The following is a 23,405-nucleotide window of genomic DNA, read 5'->3' on the forward strand; positions in this document are numbered from 1 at the left end:
TGCCAACATATGGGCACCAGTATGGTGTATGTTGGTGATAAAATCTGTTTGGTTATAAAAAACATTTGATTTAGGGTTTACAGATTCTAAATATTGGCACTTTCAGAAACTCTATGCGAGGTAGAAAAGCACTGTAACTTGATAAAATGAAAACCTTCAATTTAGGTTGTTACTAAGAACAAGCAGGTAATAATAAATATTAATAACATAGACATAATAACTAGTACACCATAAAATACTGTCTCTGCATATATATACAAATGTATACACTGTGTATAGTGACACTGCCATTACTACGTAATCGCAGTCATTATACAGCTGAAACTACAATTGCGTTCAGATAATATCATTGCCTGGAGACATCGGTAAATACAGTCTCCGAATATGTTGTGTTAGCAACACAGTTGTTGCTTACAAAGGTAGATGATGTCTCTGTATATGCTGTTGTGACATCATTGCCTGGAGACATTGGTAAAGCCATAGTACTGTCTTATGGATTGGCACACATAGAGTTGTTGCTATAGGATACCAAGGTCATGGGTCAAGATTGGTGTCTGCCTCACTTCAAGGACATCTGTAAATGAGAGACATCAGAATTGATTACAGACTTCATTAAAGCTGCACTAGATGTAACTGAAACATTTTTTTGAAACTTGTTTGTAATATATAATGACTTACCTGTAATATTGTATATTACCTGTACAATATTAATAATAATAATACACTTATTAACACTATTAATAACAGTGTGGGCAAACATATTTATGTAGCTGTACACATAACACAACACAATAAATGTTACTTCAACCTTCAAAACGTTACTTCAACCTACAAAATGTTACTTCAATGTTCAAATGTTACTTCAACCTTCAAATGTTACTCTTCAACCTACAAATGTTACTTCAACCTTCAAATGTTACTTCAACCTTCAAATGTTACTCTTCAACCTACAAATGTTACTTCAACCTACAAATGTTACTTCAACCTTCAAATGTTACTTCAACCTTCAAATGTTACTCTTCAACCTACAAATGTTACTCTTCAACCTACAAATGTTACTTCAACCTACAAATGTTACTTCAACCTTCAAATGTTACTCTTCAACCTACAAATGTTACTTCAACCTACAAATGTTACTCTTCGACCTACAAATGTTACTCTTCGACCTACAAATGTTACTTCAACCTTCAAATGTTACTCTTCAACCTACAAATGTTACTTCAACCTACAAATGTTACTTCAACCTACAAATGTTACTTCAACCTTCAAATGTTACTCTTCAACCTACAAATGTTACTTCAACCTACAAATGTTACTTCAACCTACAAATGTTACTTCAACCTTCAAATGTTACTCTTCGACCTACAAATGTTACTCTTCGACCTACAAATGTTACTTCAACCTTCAAATGTTACTCTTCAACCTACAAATGTTACTTCAACCTTCAAGTGTTACTCTTCAACCTACAAATGTTACTTCAACCTTCAAGTGTTACTTCAACCTTCAAATGTTACTCTTCGACCTACAAATGTTACTTCAACCTTCAAATGTTACTTCAACCTTCAAATGTTACTCTTCGACCTACAAATGTTACTTCAACCTTCAAATGTTACTTCAGCCTTCAAATGGGTAACAGGACAACTGCCCCCCGGACAACTGCCCCCGGACAATTGCCCCCGAAGGACAATTGCCCCCCGGACAACTGCCCCCGAAGGACAATTGCCCCCCAGACAACTGCCCCCGAAGGACAACTGCCCCCGAACGAAAAAAAAAACTAGTATTAAAGATGTACGGGTTTGTACAAACACAAACACAAAGTCATTTTTTTACTGGAAAAGATTTATTTATTATCAGTTCAATACAAAATATACAGGTAACAAGATAGAAAACGAGTCAAAAGTAGAAAAAATATTGAGACTCAGAATGTACATTCTCGTAAGACTTTGGTGACAGTAAATGGTGACTCGGCTCGGTTTATCATGACCAGCCAATGTTTAAAACTGTAAATTGTGGGCTATTCAGTAAATCCACTTTAAGTGACCACTTGAAACTATGTCGTGTTGGTTCTTTCCTGATATTGTATTTGATGTCATTCCATGTAGTTGCACCTGTGTTACGATCCAAAATATCGTATGTCGGAATTGTGGGAATAAATTCTACATTTCGGCATTGTAGGCCATAGGTCAGAAATAGACTGGCGATGACGAATCTGGGCAAACATGATGTAACTGAAATTCACATGATTGGTTTTGAGAAAAGTATATAATAACTTTTATGATGGCGTGATCTTATGGTGTGATTTTCTATATTTAGTGGTTGTGTAAATTCCATTGTATTGGAAGTGAGAATTAAACATCCAGAAGCACACGAGCACTCGGGTAGGTGATTCTGGCAAGCCGAAATCTCTTCTCAGTCGTGACTAATTCCCGACTTGGACCTGAACGATCCCGTACCGTCGGAGAGTATGAGAGTGTGAGTGCTAGAGTGCAACGTTAGAACTATCCATACTTATAACGTTCAACTCTACGACTCACAACACCTGTATATGATATTGATTGTTGTCCAACTGATGTCTTCACTGGCGGAATACATAAATTGCCCTGAGCCTTCTGTCGTGTATTGTATTCATTATTAAACAGCGTGCAATAATCGGTTATAGAGTGTGGTAAATTATTGTGTATTAAGTCGTAAACAAAAACACCTACTAAATACTTGTGTAACTTAAACACGTCGAGAATTGTTAACTGGTTGAAAAGAGGAGAAGAATGTTCCAGAAAATTATGTGAATTACAGCAGTAAGTTAAATCATCATGCCGACATTTATGAATGACGTAACAATTATCACAGATAACAATAGAGTAAAACATGTGAATGTAGTGAGTATAATGTACGCAAGTTGCGGCGGTACGTTGCCGACGGTGACTTTTTAATGATTGACAAACCCGTACATCTGTAATACTAGTTTTTTTTTCGTTGGGGGGCAGTAGTCCGGGGGGCAGTTGTCCGGGGGGCAATTGTCCTTCGGGGGCAATTGTCCGGGGGGCAGTTGTCCTTCGGGGGCAATTGTCCGGGGGGCAGTTGTCCTTCGGGGGCAATTGTCCGGGGGGCAGTTGTCCTAGAATCCTTCAAATGTTACTTCAACCTTCAAGTGTTACTCTTCAACCTACAAATGTTACTTCAACCTACAAATGTTACTTCAACCTTCAAATGTTACTTCAGCCTTCAAATGTTACTTCAACCTTCAAGTGTTACTCTTCAACCTACAAATGTTACTTCAACCTTCAAATGTTACTTCAACTTTCAAATGTTACTTCGACCTTCAAATGTTACTTCAACCTACAAATGTTACTTCAACCTTCAAATGTTACTTCAACCTTCAAATGTTACTCTTCGACCTTCAAATGTTACTCTTCGACCTTCAAATGTTACTTCGACCTTCAAATGTTACTTAAGCCTTCAAATGTTACTCTTCGACCTTCAAATGTTACTTCGACCTTCAAATGTTACTTCAACCTTCAAAATGTTACTTCAACCTTCAAATGTTACTTCAACCTTCAAAATGTTACTTCAGACTTCAAAATGTTACTTCAACCTTCAAATGTTACTCTTCGACCTTCAAATGTTACTCTTCGACCTTCAAATGTTACTTCAGCCTTCAAATGTTACTCTTCGACTTTCAAATGTTACTTCGACCTTCAAATGTTACTCTTCGACCTTCAAATGTTACTCTTCGACCTTCAAATGTTACTTCGACCTTCAAATGTTACTTCGACCTTCAAATGTTACTTCGACCTTCAAATGTTACTTAAACCTTCAAAATGTTACTTCAGCCTTCAAAATGTTACTTCAACCTTCAAATGTTACTTCAGCCTTCAAAATGTTACTTCAACTTTCAAAATGTTACTTCAACCTTCAAATGTTACTTCAGCCTTCAAATGTTACTTCAGCCTTCAAAATGTTACTTCAACCTTCAAATGTTACTTCAGCCTTCAAAATGTTACTTCAACTTTCAAAATGTTACTTCAACCTTCAAATGTTACTTCAGCCTTCAAATGTTACTTTGACTTTCAAATGTTACTTCGACCTTCAAATGTTACTTCAGCCTTCAAAATGTTACTTCAGCCTTCAAAATGTTACTTCAACCTTCAAATGTTACTTCAAACTTCAAATGTTACTTCAGCCTTCAGAATGTCACTTCAACCTTCAAATGTTACTTCAAACTTCAAATGTTACTTCAACTTATAAATGTTACTGATTATCACATCATAATCAATATTAATCTACATCAAAAGCAATGTTTGCTGATCTTCCAGTAAGTTTTGACAACCTGATCTGATTTGTGATTCATTTCTCCTTACCTACTTTGAAGAACCTGACCTATTCTGTGATGATAAATTCATGATTTATTTCTCCTTACCTGCCATGATTCTATGCCAAGGTAAAGTGACATATGTAAGATATGTGTTTAGTAGTAAAAGTTGTTGTTTTCTGGCAGGCCTCTTTAACCACGTAAAAGACTGATTAAGTCGACTCCTCCAACTACTGGTTTGTGGATTGTCAGCTGCCCAGGAAGCTAGTAAACACAAGAAATAACCTTTCAAAATACATATGGGATGATGTAGGAAGGGGAAAGTTACTGGACCAGGTGTGCTAAATTGCTGTGAATCAGTCAGTCTTGAAGTAAGACCTTGGATCTGCACTTTGGGGTTTGCTGAATAAGGCTGAAATTTGACGAGTACTTCTTTCAGGGCACCCTCAGTGGCAACTTATAACTAGTATGTGTACAAGGTGACATTTCATTTACTACCTCCCGGCCTCATTTTTTCTGTATTTGTTTGAAACTGAACTTCTTCATCAGTAACCTTTGACCTACAATTTGATGACATTCTTTGTGTTCAAGTCTAGTACCAGTGCTTGGATTACCGGGTCAATAAATGAACTTAATGACATGTGACCTATGACCTACCTTTTGATTCAAATTCCTCCCAACCCTCTTCTTCAGGGCTAGTACCAGTACTTTGATTTCCAGGGCAGTTATAACTCGACGCTAAGTTGTCAGCTAAATTATCATTAAAAGAATAAGATTTCCTGATTTCAGGTGGACTGGAAGACGCTGATGCCGGCTGGCTGCATACTACTCTTGGTTTGTGGGCAGGAGAAGATCCCTGAAAACATGGAAATGATTTGCTCTGATTATCAGCATTCTCAAAACAGCAAATACAGAGAGCATCGCAAAGAAATTTGCGTAACAAAAGACCATATTTCGCTGTAAAGATTTCTCGTTCTCTCTGTGAGGAACTCCCAATACAACAGCAAAATACAGGAGGAGTAACAGAAATTTGCATCACAAAAAGTATATATTTTTATGTAAATATTTTTTTTTTCGCATGGTGAGGAACTCCATATACTCAATAGAGGCCTAGCAAGAACTCTGATTATTGGATTGATGAATAATATACAAAACAGAGTAACATTTTGGGATGAGGGCAGCAAACAAGTGTATTTGATTAAAGCTTGGGTACTCCTTCATTTGACAGTTTTGAACCCAGTTTGAAAGTTTATCTTTGTAGGTCTTTTTTATATTTTACTTTTGTGTATGTATATCTTTTTATAGTGTTTTTTTTTCTTCTGATATCAGGACGTTTTAACAGATTCGAAGTACAAACGTGCATAGTGAACACTTACCTGGCCTTCTAAATTTTCATCACTACTATAGTAACTATATTGACCATCATCTGAATTTGGCTTATATCGACTGACTGCCATCTCTGCATGACCTTTGCCCTCTGGGCCTCTCATTCGTATAAATTCCATTCTGCCACGTCCCGTGTATTTTCCTAGTGACATCCTTTGGGCAACTCTGGACGCCATACTGGCCTGATGAAAAAGTAATGTACTATATTATATCATGATCATATACATGTACCTATAATGATATCCTGGGTAACGCTACATAAATTTTTATTTACACTACCCAACATGTTTTTAAAAAACTTTACTTTTGAACAGTTAATCAACTTATAATTTTTCTTTGCTCTGTTTTAGTATACATTAGCTTTATTCGTTAGCAAGATGAAGTACTATCTTTGTAATATCTAGTATTTTATTTGTCACTGTGTTCAAATCTTACTGTATTCCTTATACTCTATATGGCTGAATGATGGGCGGTGGCCCTATTCTTACGAAATAAAATTGAAATTCAAACCATCGTCTGTGTAAGACAGACACTTGCAACAATTGTATTTGTTCTGACTGTAAATTCTGCACAGCTTAATAGATGACATTACATCACTTACCCTGCCTTCATAGACTCTACGTAAGGCCTCGTACTTGACAGAGCCTAGAAAAATGACTCCTTGAAATGTACCATGTTTTTCCTGTGCTACCAATTCTACACATACCATTTGACCTTCTTCTATTATCATATCACTAAATGCCTGTCAGGAAATTCAAACATTGAACATAGACCAACAGTCAATCTTACATCACCATGAAAATTGTGGGGTTTTTTTTAAAAAAGAAAAAGAATGGATGATGTAATAAACAAAGACATCGTGGAAGTGGTCTTAGAGTCGTTTTAAGAGATAACCAATGAAATGGTCATATTGATTTTGATAGATTAACAGAGTATTGAATTCAAAGTTTGTCTCCAAATTCAAATTCCTACTCCATATTTTCATGATCTATCGTAGTAGGATGCTGACAAGCTAATTGAACTGAGACCATCCATGAATTTGCCTGACTGGAAAAGTCTTAAGAGTTTCCTCGACTACATTGCAGTGGATAGGGTTGAATCACTACCTAGCCTATACTCTTTACACTGCACTGACAGATGATTACAAATATTCACTCATTTGAATTACAATTTTAACTAAAAAAACTGGCCTCAAATTCTTACTGGATTTTAAAACTACTTGCTAGATGACATCATAGGCATCACCGTGTGATATGATTCAATCAGGAGAGTTGGAGCTGTGTGACATAAATATAATCAGTCGACATAGTCATAGCCCATCCCAAAGGTGAATGGACTAAAACCTATCTAAAGTGGGGTTGAGCCAGTTGCTAAAAGTAAAATCATAATCTATGTTTAGGGTTGAATATATAGAAGTGCTGGGGGAAAAGTCCAACTAGGTGTTTGTCGAGAGCATATGATTGAAACCTGCCAAGGTAAAGAACCAAGACTAACTCACAAACAAATAGTGATTGATCTACTTTTAATGGATTTGATATATTTCCCATGATGCATCATTCAAAATGGAGGGTTTGCAAATTCCCCAGTATTAACTTCCTGCAGACAAGACTCACCTCATCAAAGTTGTCAATAATAAAATAGATATTTGGATATGCTAATTCAGCTACTTCTCCTTTGCTATCCATGCGTCGTTTACTGGGTGATGCATACACCTGTTGGGAGTGTTTCTTTAAGACATGGATGTCTTTACCAGGCTTCCGACAAATAGCACATGTAAGAGTGTATTCAAACTGATGGGAGAAAACAGACAAAATGCTAAAAATAAAATAATGTACTCACAATGAAAATTGTTCAAGCTGGACAATGGGAATTGACACAGTAGCGTTTTGAGAAGTGTATGTGGTTTGATAGAAAATTTTTTCTAAACATTACTAGAGTGTGTTTAGACTGACAGATCAGAGATTGTGGGCATGGTCTAATCTCCCTTATTAGAACAGGCTGATAAGGCCTGGACTGATGACATCATCACAGTCTACATTGTGTTGAGCCACCCACAATTAATGATCACAACCATGAGTGGGTGTCTTTATTATTTCTAAGAAGGTGTAAAATTGACTTGAATAATATGTATGTATACACAATAGCTTTAGAACAAATTGAATATGAATATAACAACATTGGTGTTCTTTCAAACTATAGACTTAACGTTTGATTACTAAAAATGCCATTCTCCACCATATGGTCGTTTTTAACATTGAGATAGGGACACTCACCTGTTGTAAGATCAGATTGAGGTAGACAGATTCTTCCCAGTCTATATCTGGATCCCCTAGGCTAGGTAAAATTTTGGCATCCCTTCTGTAAACTTTCAATTCAGCCTGCCACCAAGATTTGAATAACATTAGTCAGTGGAACAACATAAATGTACTGGGTAGTGGTATGGGAAACATAAGTTTTGTTATCCATTGTCACAAAACAAAACAAATCATTGCATCTTCCTCTTAAACATTTGGTACACTTACCATCACTTAAGAAATTTGGTATGAGGAAATACCAGTATTTGAGAAACCCCACTCAACATAGGAGCAACAAACATATTTTAATGAAAAATTAAAATAGCAATGTGAATTGTTTCCATGCAGTTCACTTTCATCAATTTTGTAATTTGGATACCAAAGACTGTAGGAGTCAACAGCCTTGGATGTGTTCATCCTTTTTCATTGTTACCACTAGAGGGCGCTATTGTAGATGCATGTATATGTATGTGTATAAATAATGGATGAAACATTGAAATTACAACGTACAAAAAGAGAATGATAAACGTTTGTATAGACATACAAGAGACAGCAAATTGATAGAGAAGTCAGATCATAGAAAGAGGACTATTTATAAGATTCTACGAAGAATTCAGAACCACAGAAGAATAACACATTGGATAATAAATGCATGCTGAATCCGAGGTCAACATTACAGTAATCAGTATACATGGATGGAGAAGTGGTCAAGAGAATACTAAGAGAAGTATGAAATACATTGTAACCCAAAATACGAATGCATGCTGAATCTAGCTGAGGCCAATTTTACTGACCACTGTACCTTACAATTCTTCAGAGAGGCAGCAGAAACAATAAGTAAAAGACTATGAAATTATTGAATAAATATGAATAAATTAGTAATAAAAGTATAAAAAGAATATAAGTAGAAAGCATAAATCTATACGTAAGTATGGAAATGTCATGCATAGTACAAATAAAAAAGTATATTATCTGAATAATACTTTAAAATTAATACCAGTAATATAAAAAATATCTATAATTACAAAATTGTCAAATAATTATGATAATAAATGAAATAATTGCTGCGCCATAATTCTGCTCCTTGTAACATAATGCGATGTACCTAATTTATATGTCTCTGGATTAATCTGATTTTGATTGGTTTTAATAAGTTTAGACCCTTCCGGTGTTTTTGGATGCATCTTGACAGTGTCATCTCAATTAGTCTAGTTCCAATACGATACAAGTTACGATTACTACAATCATCTCCAGTCACTACGTCTAGTCAAAGTCATTACACTCTAGCACAGAAATTTGTGCTACGTCCATGACAGCATGTTATTTCAATGAAAAACGTGAAACATGGTACAACTTGTTATTATGGCGAAATTCCAGCGATAGTCAAAACAGCTGTATGAATTAAATATTAATGAGCAATTGTCTTCAGTTGTCAATTTGTGATGGATTTCTACTGACATGCGCTGTTTACGCTCCCTTCGCCCAGCATGGGGTTTAGCCAGATTAACAGTAAAATGTTCAACTTTGACTAGATGTAGTAAGTGGAGATGATCGTAGTAATCATAAGTCAGTCGTATCAAATTGGAACTAGACTACATCTTACCCAACACATGCTTAGCAAATAGATAGGTCAAATGGTTTAGTATTCAAACTGAAAACGATACAACTATTTCATGTGGCAGCTACACTAGTGTGTAAGGTACGCTGTGACGGGGTGCCCTCAACCATCGGCCAACCCCTAACACAGAGAGGAGGCCGGTGAGGACAAAACGTCACGATGTATCTTACAGTCTATAGCTACACCAGCCACTTAGATACTGCAACTACATTGTCCTGAATCATGATAATGGTTGAATAAATTAGATAGGGTTTCCATTTGCGATTGGCTGATTCTGTTTTACTTTTAACGTCACATGACTCAATCCTCCTAACTAATTAACATCACAAGAGAATGCTGCTGTTACCATATCTGACACAGCAAGTATTTAAAATCCACTAACATTTTACATTTGGCAGATGTTTCATGAAAGTAAAATATTTAATTCAGTGTTGGGTGACAAGACACTGTTAAGATCATCTGACAAGAGTGAAGGACTCTTAAAGTTAGTTTGGTTTAGACAATTTGAGTAATGATGACATGATTCCTTGGCTTATCTCATTAATGATAGTTTTTGCTCTAATCACATGATCTTATCTGATTCTAGCCTAATGAGGAAATAGACTTCATTTGCTTTTAACATTTGCCATATCTGGTGAACAGTTTATCTTAAACAATCATGGACAATGCACATGTCTCCAATCAGATGGATAATGTATTTTGTAGTTTAATACAATGTCATCATATGTCATGTATTCCTACTAGCTATGTCTGTATTCAATTAGATGTACTTTGAATAATTAATTGTCTTTCTAAGTTTCTTCCCGGTGATTTTGAATAATTAATTGTCTTTCTAAGTTTCTTCCTGGTGATTTTCAATCAAGCAAGACACTAACTCATTTAATATTACATGTAGACTGTACACATCAAGTATTTTTTTATATTTAGATGCCACTGTGTATTCAGTTTACAAAGTTTATTTATACATTGAATTCCCTTCTCTTGTAGTATTGTGCATAATCTCTATCTAGAACTTCTTTACGTCTGACATAAAACAAAATATCATCCCTCCCTTCAAACTACCTCCCTCACCCCCCTCATCCCCCCCTTCCACCCAACCCATCATTACAGTTTCTCAATCCAACCCTGTAATATAATAATAATAAACGTACCTGTGCATCGTCCCTATCTACAACTTCTTTACGTCTTACGTAGAACAACATATCATCTCTGTGTTCATCTACGGACTCAACAAAGTGGTGTTTGAATAGCTGGGTCCAAAATGATGTACTTTCTATTACTACAAATTCAGCAGCTGTACAAAAAGAGAAGAGAAAAAGAAAGAAAAGAAGAATTACACCATCCGTCAGGAATGTACGTCTATCATACAATTACTGATGCTATACCCATTATGTGATTCATGTTACATTGATATTTTTTAATTAATTTTTTTTGGTCTAAAAATGGCTACTTTGAAACAAAGTCTCAACCACTTACACATTCAATTTTGATTGGTTGGTTGATAAACAAACACCAGGTGTGTCTGTATTTATTAAAATGAATTCAGATCAATAGGTACATGTAAGGAGCACTTGTCAGGCTTTTTTTCTGATTGGTTGATTGATAAAGAATACTCCCTATAGTTTGTATTATGATTACATTCAGATTACAAGACATGGAGAGCTTACAAGCTTTATCCTGATTGGTTGTTTAATGCAAAGACCTTATAATCTGATTGGTTATCAAATGTGAAGCCCTAATACAAGCTTCTGATTGGTTGTTTAATGCAAAGACCGTACGGCCTTTATCCTGATTGGTTGTCAAATGTGAAGACCTTACAGGGTTTATCCTGATTGGTTGTTCAATCTGAAGATTTTACAAGGTTAAACCCTATTGGTTACTCAATATGAAGACCTTACAAGGTTTATCCTGATTGGTTGTTCAATCTGAAGATTTTACAAGGTTAAACCTTATTGGTTCCTCAATGTGAAGACCTTACAAGGTTTATCCTGATTGGTTATCCGATATGAATTTTTTTGTTTATATTTCAAGCAAAACACACGATGATGAGCCATCAGTCTGTAGTAGACTTGTAGTAAATCTAGTACATCCTTAAGATGACACAACAACAGTAAAAATGTATTAATTATTCTCAACAAATTTTCTCTCTCTGAGTAAAAAGATCTTAATACAAACATATATATATTTGTAACTTGTGCATCATCCCTATATCCCTTTGTAACTTATATTTGTAGATTATGAATATTCATATCACAGCTTACAAAGTTACATGTCCATTTGTACACATAACGACCTGTGGTCTGAACATTCACATCTATTATGTATATAGTCCATTGTAGCATGAGTCACAGAGAGACCTAACTGACATTGACACTTCTCACCAATAATAGATCTCTCAAGGGTTTCAACCTTGAATTATTCAATACCAACATACATACACTCCTTAGCTTTAAGATAAGCAAATGATCTTACGCTAAATCTCATGCCATCAAGAAACACAAACAGAATATAACATATCATGTATAGTAACAGCTGTGTAGTACATCATGCATGTGGACAAGGTTCATGGATTCAGCTAGCTTTTAACTGTGAATGCTGTACTTTAGCTGCAACTGTAACATTTTTTGTAACTTTTTTTCGTACATATTACGACTTACTAGAAATATCATACACCCTGAACAGTATTGAATCACCTGTTGGTAAATGTACTTGGTGTAGCTGTACATATAACATGGTGCAATAAATCAAAATCAAATCGATTTTTCGATCTGCACCTTAAAATCATCACCCAATGCAATCATGATTTGAACATGTTACTGTACAACTTGTGGATAAAAACGACCTCTAATCAATATATTGTTGGTTGTCTGATTGAAAAAACAATACCCCAGTTACTGCTAATGCAGTTTTAACTTTCTAAATTGAATGAGTTATGTTCCACAAAAATGTTAACTCCTGTTGTCTATAGTTTTAAAAAACGTTAGTACCAATAAGTGGAAATTTCTATTCACTGAGTCAAAAAATTGAGTACGTACTTGCGTGAGAAAAAAGTTATTCAGAAGGGCTAAAGAAAATGTTATTTCAGAACAGAAGAACAGGATTATTTCATCTGCACTGTGTCTCTATCAGTATTGTCATAAGATAACACTAATGCAAGAATCTGGGTTTGAATTGTGGATCTTTATATGTCAAAAATATCAAATGGCAACATATCACTTGCAATCACTGTTGTTTTGTAGGGATTGAGTGTTTGTATTTCCACATATATATCTAGTATTGTCTCCAAGTATGTCTATCTAAGGTATAGGGTATTTCAATATTCTGATGGCAGTCCTTGTAGCGATATAGATCTCTTGCGTTGGCCAATATTGATTTAATTTTGAACCAAATCAGTTTACAATCAGTCAATAATGTTCATTCATGGAGTGTGTGATACGAATCATAACTAAACATTTACTGTGTTCAATCTACTGCTCTTGAATTTTTGGTTCAAAGGACCTACTATTAATTATTGGCAAAGTATCATATCATGTATACATCTACACAAATTTATTTACCCAGTTTCACATCATTGATTCAATTCCATTTGGGGTGTACAATATTACTAGTAAGTCATACATATACATATACATATACATATACATATAAGATATCTAAATGTATATATGTGTGTGTGTATATATATATATATATATATATATATATATATATATATATATATATATATATATCATATATTATGTGTGTGTGTGTGTGTGTGTGTGTGTGTGTGTGTGTGTGTGTGTGTGTGTGTTTGTGTGTATATATATATATTTTTTTTCCCAACACAGCTACAGTTGCAGCTCACACAGTTTTAAGGTACAGAATTGCTATACATGTATATCACTCTACACAGTAACTATACATGTATATATTTCAATAATGTCAGTAAGTGTACATATACCTTTACCCTCTCACATCACCTCATCTATCACTGTTATGGCTTATTGGTCACAAATTTAATCTAAAATGACAAATTTGTATCTCACTTGAAACTATAATATCAATTGTACATCTCAATGAGCTAGACTGCTTCAATTACTTCTCTGTCTATCTGTTGAAATGTTTGACATCTAACATATTTCTCATAGGAGAACCATGCCGTAAATTGTTCAAAGTAAGTAAATATATCGACTGATGAATGCATTTCAATTGAATGAATACAGCATGGTAAAATTAATCTAGATCATATGTTTTCATTTTATGTAAAGTTTGATATCGAGAGAAAACTACAGTGGTTTCATTACAATTAATTAAATCATCACAAGTTAGCATTAAAGGTAAAATGATGTATTTGATATCATTATTGCTATTATTATAGTATTAACTTTAGTTCTTGATTTCACGTTAGCTAGGAGCAAATTTGTTAAACATTTAGAATTACCCTAGGTACTGTGTCAGTTCATATTTCTTTCAGATGCATGCACGCATCACTGTAAAGTTTCAATTACATTTGAGTAATGTTATCTTATATATTATAATTACATAAAATTGATACGAGTATATACAAACCGTTCAATACTCCACAATAAAATGGTGTAATGGCACAGTATGGTGTTTATGGAATTTGCTGTTTTCAAATAAACATGTTTAATAATATTAGAACTCCATTCTACAGGAGTTCCAGTGTGGGTACTCTCGGGAATATTTGCATTCGTGCAGTGCTTGCAGCGTTTTCAAATTCATTTCACACTTTCACTAACTACACTCACTGAAGGATGGTCACAGAGGACACTGAAAGCACTTGTGCATATAACCCATGACATGGACACCACAGATGCACTCACCTATCATGGTAGTTTTGTCATATTGATTTCCTTGGTATTATATTTATTCAATTACAGAAAATTCTAATTTCTAGTAAAAATTTCAGTAAAGTGCATGGTCTTTGAAATTACACAAAACTGAAAATTTTCATTTCAGGAAATTTACAAAACTTTAAATACTTCAAGGTAAGCTTTATTCAAATATTCCTTTTCTAAACACTACCTTTATGTACTAGTAGAACTTAATTACACCTCGTTCTTCATTACGCACTCTTCGTTCATCGGATAAATGCCTTCTGCATACACCCAAATGGAATCTGGTTTCCTATGGTCGCTGCTCCTTCTCTTCAGCAGCTCCTGAACTTTGGAACTCTCTACCCCTGGACATTAAAACCTCTCCCAATGTAAACATTTTCAAAAGACGCTTGAAAACTCACATATTTCGGAGAGCTTTTTCATCTCCTTTCTAACTCTAAGCGCCACTGAACATTGTTTTCTTTGGATATTTGGCACTATATAAATTTATTAGATAGATAGATAGATAGATAGATAGATAAATGGTAGGCTTTATTTAAAATGATACATAATAATTATGGAAATAATATATGTGAAGAAATCGGACCAATCTGTTGCTACTGCCATAACCAATGAACTTGAACTATGATTGCAAAATTACATAGATCCAGCTTCATTTTATTCTTGGTATGTAATTCAATCCACTGCCATACCCATGTTTCCACGTAACACTTCCACTAAAAAAATGTATACGTAAACCTAAAAGTAATCTATGGCTGTCAATTTAGAGAATTTTGAACAAGTGTTTGATGTAAATTGTGCAGCTTATTCCCTGAGCCAATTTAATGAAGCACTGTCTGATGGTGATGACATGTTTGCAATTTCCCATATTAAATTAATGTTAGGTCGTTAAACAAAAATTACCCACAATTTAGACTTTTTTTATGAAAATTGTTTACGTAAACAGTTTCCCATAATTGCATTAACAGAAATATGGCAAATTCACAACAGTACATACAATATGCCAAATTACTCATTTGAAGTACTAAAATGTAGAAGCCAAGGTAGAGGCGGTGGAGTTGGTATTTATAGTCACGAATCTCTCTCTTATAACATTCTCCATAATATTAGTGCCACGAGTGCAGAATCAATTTGGCTAGAAGTTGAAGTGCGGAAGAAAGTGTTTTTAATCAGTAACATCTACAGAATAGTAGACCACCTGATAGTAATGTGATTGATTTTATAGACAGTTTAGAAGAGGTCCTCTGTGAACATGAAAGAAAATATAATGGTTGTTTTCTTGTAGGGGACTTTAATATAGATGTTACCAGAAATTCCAATTCTGACGCACACAATTTATTAGACACTCTGGCATGTTACCATTTTGAACAATTATTTCTACTATAGATCACTTATATACAAACGTGTAAAATGGCCAAATCAATTTGGGTACAATTATTACTGATATCTCAGACCATTTTCCTATATTTACATGTTTTCAGTCAATTCAGACACAACAGGCTGCAGATCATGCATATTTTAGGGACTTTTCTACATTCCATGCGCAGGCATTCAAAAAACGATCTGAAAGCTGAAACATGGGCCCAGGTGTTAACTTATGATGATGTCCAAGCAGTGCTACAAAATTTCATCTCAAAGTTTCTTGACACCTGTGAAATCCATGCCCCTTTGAAACGCAGAAAGAAAGGCAAAAAAAGACAAAAGGATAAGGCATGGATGACTCTCGGAATTAAAAAGTCAATTAGGACAAAACATAAACTTTACAAGAAGTTGATCATAAGTAATTTCAATGAAGACTTGCATATCCATTACAGAAAGTACAGGAACATCGTCACAAGTATTCCTAAAGGAAGGCTAAACAAGAATATTATTCAACATGTTTGTCTTCGAATAGAGGCAATATGAAAGAGACTTGGGGTGTCATCAAAATGAACCTATTGGTAAAACAAAACACAAGCAATTTATCATGCCAAAGCAAATACTTCACAACCATAATGGTACTGAGGAAGTTCATACGCAACTACGCAACTAGAGGACATTGTACAAGATTTTAACACATTCTTTGTTCAAGTAGGTGAGCATCTGGCGAACAAAATACCTCAAAATGACCATATCTCAATCCACGATTTTCTCGGAGAAAAATCTCCCCAATCTTTTTTCTTTAAGCCTGTCACACAATATGATGTCAAAAGAATCATAAGAGATATCGATATCCATAAAGCCACGGGACACAACAATATCTCTTCTAAACTGATTCCTTAGGCCAAATGTTAAATGTTTCTTGTGGTATACCACAAGGATCAGTTTTGGGCCCTATCTTATTTTTACTGTATATAAAAGACATCTCATCCTCCTCACCATTTTTTAATTTCAGGCTCTACGCCGACGACTCAAATTTATTCCATTCTTTCGAACCCATACATAATAACGTATCACTTAGTCAAGCTGAACACGAATTTGTAAACGTGACTAAATGGTGTAATGCTAACAAACTGACCATTAATGCTAGCAAAACCAAGTATATGCTGATTAAGAGTAAACAAAGTAAACATTCAGTCACTGGTTCAATTACTCTAGATGATAAGCTTTTAAAGGAGGTTGATTGTACATCTTTCATTGGAATTCGTCTTGACTACAATTTGTCTTGGTGGCAGCATATTTTGCACACAAAGGAGAAATTATGTAAATTAACTGGTATTTTCTATAAGCTAAGATATATGGTTCCACGTTTTACTCTTTTCATGTTCTATAAAACTTTCATACTGCCACATATTAGTTATGGACTAGAAACTTGGGGAAGTGCGTATAAAACGCATTTAAAGGACATTTTACTTGTACAAAAAAAGATCGTTCAGATTATAAATGGTATAATGCACATACGAATGCCCTGTTCAAAAAATTTGATATACTTGACATATATAAACAATATGAGTTTCACGTAGGTATTTTTGTGCATGATGCACTAAACAATAATCCTCCACCTATCTTCCATAACTACTTTTCTTTTATTGCACATGATCGCAATACTTGCTGTAAACTAAGAGGAGATCTTCATGTTCCAAAATATACTAGCCGACTTGGCCAGTCTTCAATTCAATTTGTCGGTCCCATGCTATGGAACAAAATACCCAACGATATCAGAAATATCCCCAACAGGGCTAGGTTTAAATCAAAATATAAGCACTGGATTCTAAGTACATATTAAGATTATTAGTTATTTGTGTTTCCATGATGCTTTAACCAGTTGACATGTAAATTTCGTATCACCGTAGTGTGTTTATCTGTTTTCTTATTAATGTAAACAATTGTTGTTTGTTGATTTCTGACTATGTAATCAGTGTTAATTTGAGCAACTACAGTCACAACATTTTTTATGATACACAATTTGATGCTTTTGAAATTGAGTGGCTAGACTCGATTAGTTTTCCGAAAACAATTTTCTAGTCTCTCACCCGCAACTTGAAATCATTTTCCTTTTTGATGTTATCATTTATTTCTTTTCTGTATGTTTATTTCTTGTGGGGAATAAATTTCAATATCAATAAATTTCAATATTAAACTAATGAAGAAAAAAAATATCGGAAAAGGGGCATTGTAAAGAAAATTTGTATTTTAGTGCGTTTGCAATGAATGGGATGCATCAAATGGTAACATATGGTTACTACACACAAAACATTAAGAATAATAAATCAACAGATGTGACAAATCACAGTCCTTTCTCTACCAATGGCTACTATGGACAAATAAATATGTCAGATAGGTTGAGCTGAGCTAGTTCATTGATAGTTACAGGGCAGCTCTCAGTCAGATTATAGGATTACTATAGACAAATGCCTGTTATTTCGTCCAAGGCAAAGTTGGTATTTTAAAATCCAGTAAACACAAGGAGACATACTAAAACATAGTTATACTGTGAATTCAACAACTTTGGAGGTTTTCCCTATCTTGATCATTATGTTTAGTAATTTTTTCCACAATCCTCATTTTTTGATAACATTTTCCACAATCCTCATTTTTTGATAACATTTTCCACAATCCTCATTTTTTGATAACATTTTCCACAATCCCCATAGTACTCCTCACATTTACTCAGTGAATGTGAGGAGTGAGTAACTCACTATCAAATTAATTAGCAAACAAAATATCCACAGTAAGTTAGGGAGGATCACACAATGTCATAGACTGTAAGATACGCCGTGACATTTCGCCCTCACCGGCCTCCTCTCACAGGGGTTGTTAGGGGTTGGTCGATGTTTGAGGGTGCCCTCTCACGGTGTACCTTACAGACTAACAATGTCACAGAATCTCAATTAAAGCAAACTTCTGTTCATTTAGGGAGATCTAGCGTCAATGCAATTACTAAACTTCAATTTCATACTTCTAACCAAATTTTGACTGAAAACTTTCACTCCTTCAATGATAACAGTTTTTTTGTAGTCACAACTGAGATGTTGATAAGTTGATAAAACTTTACTTCTAATGTGAGATATGGTGCTGGGTTTCTGGTTGTATTTTAAAGTGTTTACCATCATGTTTTTTTTTTTTACATTACATCGATTGTAGTAGTGTGACTGCTACAGTTCTCATGATAGTTTAAATCAATACAGTATATAAATGTTTGATGCCATGGCACACTTGTGAATGTTCATGTAGGGGGAGGTTTTGACCTAAATGAATGACGTTCGTTTGTTGAGCTTGTGTGACATTTTGTGATCATCGCTTAATCTTGACTAAAGTAATTGTGCATGGTTAATGAAAACACCAAAGGTCACTTACAAAATGCCAACACTGTCACCACTATATGCAAATCGATTTGTAAATGGAGTGAAATTTTAAAAGCTAATGACTCTCAATTGACTGTGTACATATGAAATGTTATATATAACTAATATTAAAATACATGTAAGTAAAACAATGTTATAAATTATACAGATGAGAAAAAGAAAACAATCCCTTGCCACAAATGCTATTATTTAAAGGCATTCAATATACAGTCAGTGATAATGATGCTCTTGAATATTCCATAACTGATGAAACTACATAGTGCACACAGACATTGTCGTAACAGCAGTGTGCCCTCCCTCTAGAGTCTAAGCTAATTTGACGTGCTATGGATGCACACAATTTCTAGTGACGCCGCAAAATTTGGTGTTCCCCTATCTCTTACTATGTGGCGACAGTTTTTATCATTTTGACTTGCAACAACAAAATTTGGCTATCATTAGAGGGCACACTACTTCACTGTACAGGAACACATTCTAAATGTTTTTAAACATTTTTTTAATGTGAAACTTTGATATCCATATGTTAGTGTTATGGCTACGGTTTCACAACCTATCTAACATACATTTAACTTTTCATAGAAAATTTATCTATGCTCAGTGGTGAGATCTATTTTGTCAAAATGATCTAATTCATTATAGTCTGGATGTCGACATGGTCTCTAACTAAACCACATCTGGTCAAGTCCCTTGATCAGCACACAAAACATTGTTCATCCAATCAGTGAACCCCAACTGCTATATATAGTGACATAAACAGTGTATAAGTAGCATCCAGAGCTGACAAATATATAATATTTGGACATTACATAACTGCCCCAATAAACACTAATTGTTAGTATTTTGTGACTGATTAACAAAGACATAATGTTAGTGACTGTGTGGGTGGCTGTGGATGAATTTTAAATTGCATCTCATGCATCTCAGGACTTCTAAGTTCTAGAGTAACGACTTTGACTATACTGTGAGGACTTTGACTATATACACTGTGAGTGTAGGTGTGAATTGTAACAATACAGTATAGGAACTAGACTAACTTGAACCCACAACTTGTGGGACATCACTTGTATGCCCTGCACTAGGAGTGACCATGGCCCTTGTATGTTGGGTTCTATTTGTTAGGTCTATCATTATTTATACACCAACACTTTGACAATGTTCATTCATTATGAAACCTTGCTTACCATCTAACTGTATAACTTACCCGCTTCCTCATTCCATTTCTTTTGGTCTTTGAGCGTAGACAACATTTTTGACAATTTATAGAGCTGGTAATTCCACTCAGTTTTCCTCGATTGCTACTACAGTGTACCAACTACGTAATGCTGACTGAGTTTACCTAGATTTCTATTTATAACCACAACTACAACTTACAAGCAAAGACAATGGCTACAAGTTGAATTGTCCATTGTCTTTACACATAACAAGTCTTATTATGCTTCAACTAACTGTTGGTAATTAGGTGTTTCTTTGTCAAACCTGAAGGTCAAACACAGGATTCATTGGGTAAACTAACTATATGCAAACCAGATCTGCATGACAATGTACAAACTTACTGGTGTTGTTTGTTTCTTGACCTGTGCATACTAGGTCAAGTGCAATTACAATTATTTATTCACCTTGAGCATTACTGCTCATCAGTAGTGTACAAAAACCAAGAAAAATTTACATGACTGTAGTCTGTACACAGGAAAATATATGGAGAATGAAACAACAACAACAACAACAACAACAACCAGAAGTATATATATTGCAAATAACACCTTACATGATTCTTAAATTTCCTGCATGTCTCAAGAATTGTCCTAAGTTATACGTTTGCTTTACATTATGGACAGAGAATAACTGTACAAGTTTGAACACAGATGGTTTCTTCCAATAATATGGTTTGATGTATTTGGAGCAAAGGCAGGTGTAAAAAGGTCATTTAAGAACAAAATGGTACTTATCCTCAGTGTCATTGTTACATTTTGGGCAATTTCTCAAATTCCTGTCTGTAGCTTGATAGCGTCCAAAAATAGTTTTGGCAAGCACATATAACTCAAGGTTTCTGAATGAAATCGGTCACAGCTCTTCAAAAAGAAATGCCATCTGAATCAAACTGCCTGTCAGTGAATAAATTACACATCAAGTACTGATGTAACTTTAATTTTAATGTCATTTTCCTGAATATTATTCATTATAAATTTCAGAAACAAATTTCATTTTGATCTTTCTGTGCATACAATTTGATAAATTTTCCGCCAACATCTTGAAATTTTTATGATCCCAGAACTAAATAACTGTTGTTAATATTATTCCCCTAAAATATAAATCACATATGAAAAACATATTTATTTAGAGTTCCATGAACTTGTACTGCTGTTTTGGGACTTCAAATGTTGACACTATCTTGATCACAGGGTGATTAGAATAGCACAACAGAGGAACTGCTATCACCCACTTGTGTAATCTACCACATTGAAGAACAATAGCTTTAGTTTGCATCTATCTTAGTAAACAGAAGGCTAGATTATCAGTGTCTTATTTTTGCAGACAGTGAAATACTTCATGTTTGCTTGGAACTTTAATTTTTGCACTATCACTATCAGATCATCAACATATTTAACAAGATCTTCCATTCATATATTACAACATCAGTGAAAAGTCAATCAAGCAAGAAGTCTCATTTCAATTTGCCTATTAAACTTCAGTGAAAATCAAATCCATTGAAAATAATATATACATTTAAATTAATTTCAACTTTTCACATCAGAGTGTGGCATTTGAAACATTTGTCCCCAGCACTGATTTCAGCATTTTATACCATCTCATCTAGTCAAATAAAACTTGATGATTCAAATTCATTCATTTATAAGTTAGTTAGTATGAATGCGTTCCTGGAAGTCTGAGATGTGGTAAGACCTCAGTGTCTCGAAATGGATATTGTCCCAATGCTATATTTACTCATACCATCTTGATAGGTTATTCACATAGGACATCACTTTCATAATTGTCTCAAGTTTCATGAATTCGATATAATTAGATAGTTGTGATGTGGGAATTAAGTAGTTTCTTACCAATATAAACTGACATGTGCTAGAGATACATGATTGATATGATTACACACATGGTTAAAATATGATATAATTAAATTAAATTACTTTATGCATATATATATATATATATATATATATATATATATATATATATATATATATATATATATATATATATATATATATATATATATATATATATCATGTATATGTGTTTATATATATATATATATATATATATATATATATATCATGTATATGTGTGTTTATATATATATATATATATATATATATATATATATATATATATATATATATATATATATATATATATATATTATTTATTTATTTATTTAGGATTTCTTAATGTAAAATTAAGTGTATCATTAACTATTGGGCATTGCTACATTACTTACAACTTACAAGTTAGACTAGTACTATTGGGAATCAGTATGTGTCAGTCATCTGCTCAGCTTCTCTAGTACACTGTAGTGGTAGTGCATGTACATGTACTATAGTGGTACTCGGTACTCAGTATATATTGACAACCAACTCGAATCTTGAGGGGCGTAACTCAAGAAGTTTACGTTTACTAGTAGTAATACAACGGACACTATATGTGAGCTGCGTCAAACGCGACAATGAAACACAAGGAAGTGCTAATCATATATCGCTTAAATATTTTCACACAAACAAAAAGCTGTTGTCTATCAAGTATAAAGTGGGAATGATTCAGCTATTTTGCCGCTTGGTTTGTTGAAATTGAAGAACTGACTAACGTTTCTGTTGATGTTATCATTTTTTTTATAACTGACAGAAGGTTTACGCACTGGTTGTTTTGCGAAATATTTGATTCTGTCGGTATAAATGTCTGGAAACGTCGACTGAAAAAATAGAAATGAAAATCTAAAACCATAACTAACCTTCTCTCTCGTTCCTGTTTCTTCTATCGATGATGACGGAGAGCATTTTACTGATAGAGCTCTGTCGGCGAACTCTCGGCTCTGCCGCCATCTTCTTTGATCCAACCTTTGACCTATGTGGTCATTTCCTCGTCATCCTTTTCAGTCGGCAAGATCATTTGTTGTAACATATGTAAAATAATATTTTATGTTACCTAAAATAAAATATTTTTGGG

At 34.2% G+C, this 23,405-nt stretch overlaps 1 protein-coding gene across 1 annotated transcript; it reads right to left on the bottom strand.

Annotated features, from left to right (window-relative positions):
* Window positions 1-294: 294 nt before the first annotated feature.
* Window positions 295-23,281, bottom strand: LOC144432912 (uncharacterized protein KIAA0930 homolog). Its single transcript, XM_078121212.1, has 9 exons — window positions 23,191-23,281; window positions 10,759-10,901; window positions 7,969-8,073; window positions 7,309-7,485; window positions 6,297-6,437; window positions 5,686-5,877; window positions 4,967-5,165; window positions 4,418-4,573; window positions 295-574 (listed from the first exon to the last, which is right to left on the bottom strand). Exons 1-9 carry the CDS (start codon window positions 23,279-23,281, stop codon window positions 519-521), a joined length of 1,260 nt encoding a protein of 419 aa, XP_077977338.1. The 3' UTR covers window positions 295-518.
* Between the last annotated feature and the right edge of the window lie 124 nt (window positions 23,282-23,405).

Source organism: Glandiceps talaboti, chromosome 3 (assembly GCF_964340395.1).
Source record: "Glandiceps talaboti chromosome 3, keGlaTala1.1, whole genome shotgun sequence".
In the NCBI taxonomy this organism is placed as follows: Eukaryota; Metazoa; Hemichordata; class Enteropneusta; family Spengelidae; genus Glandiceps; species Glandiceps talaboti.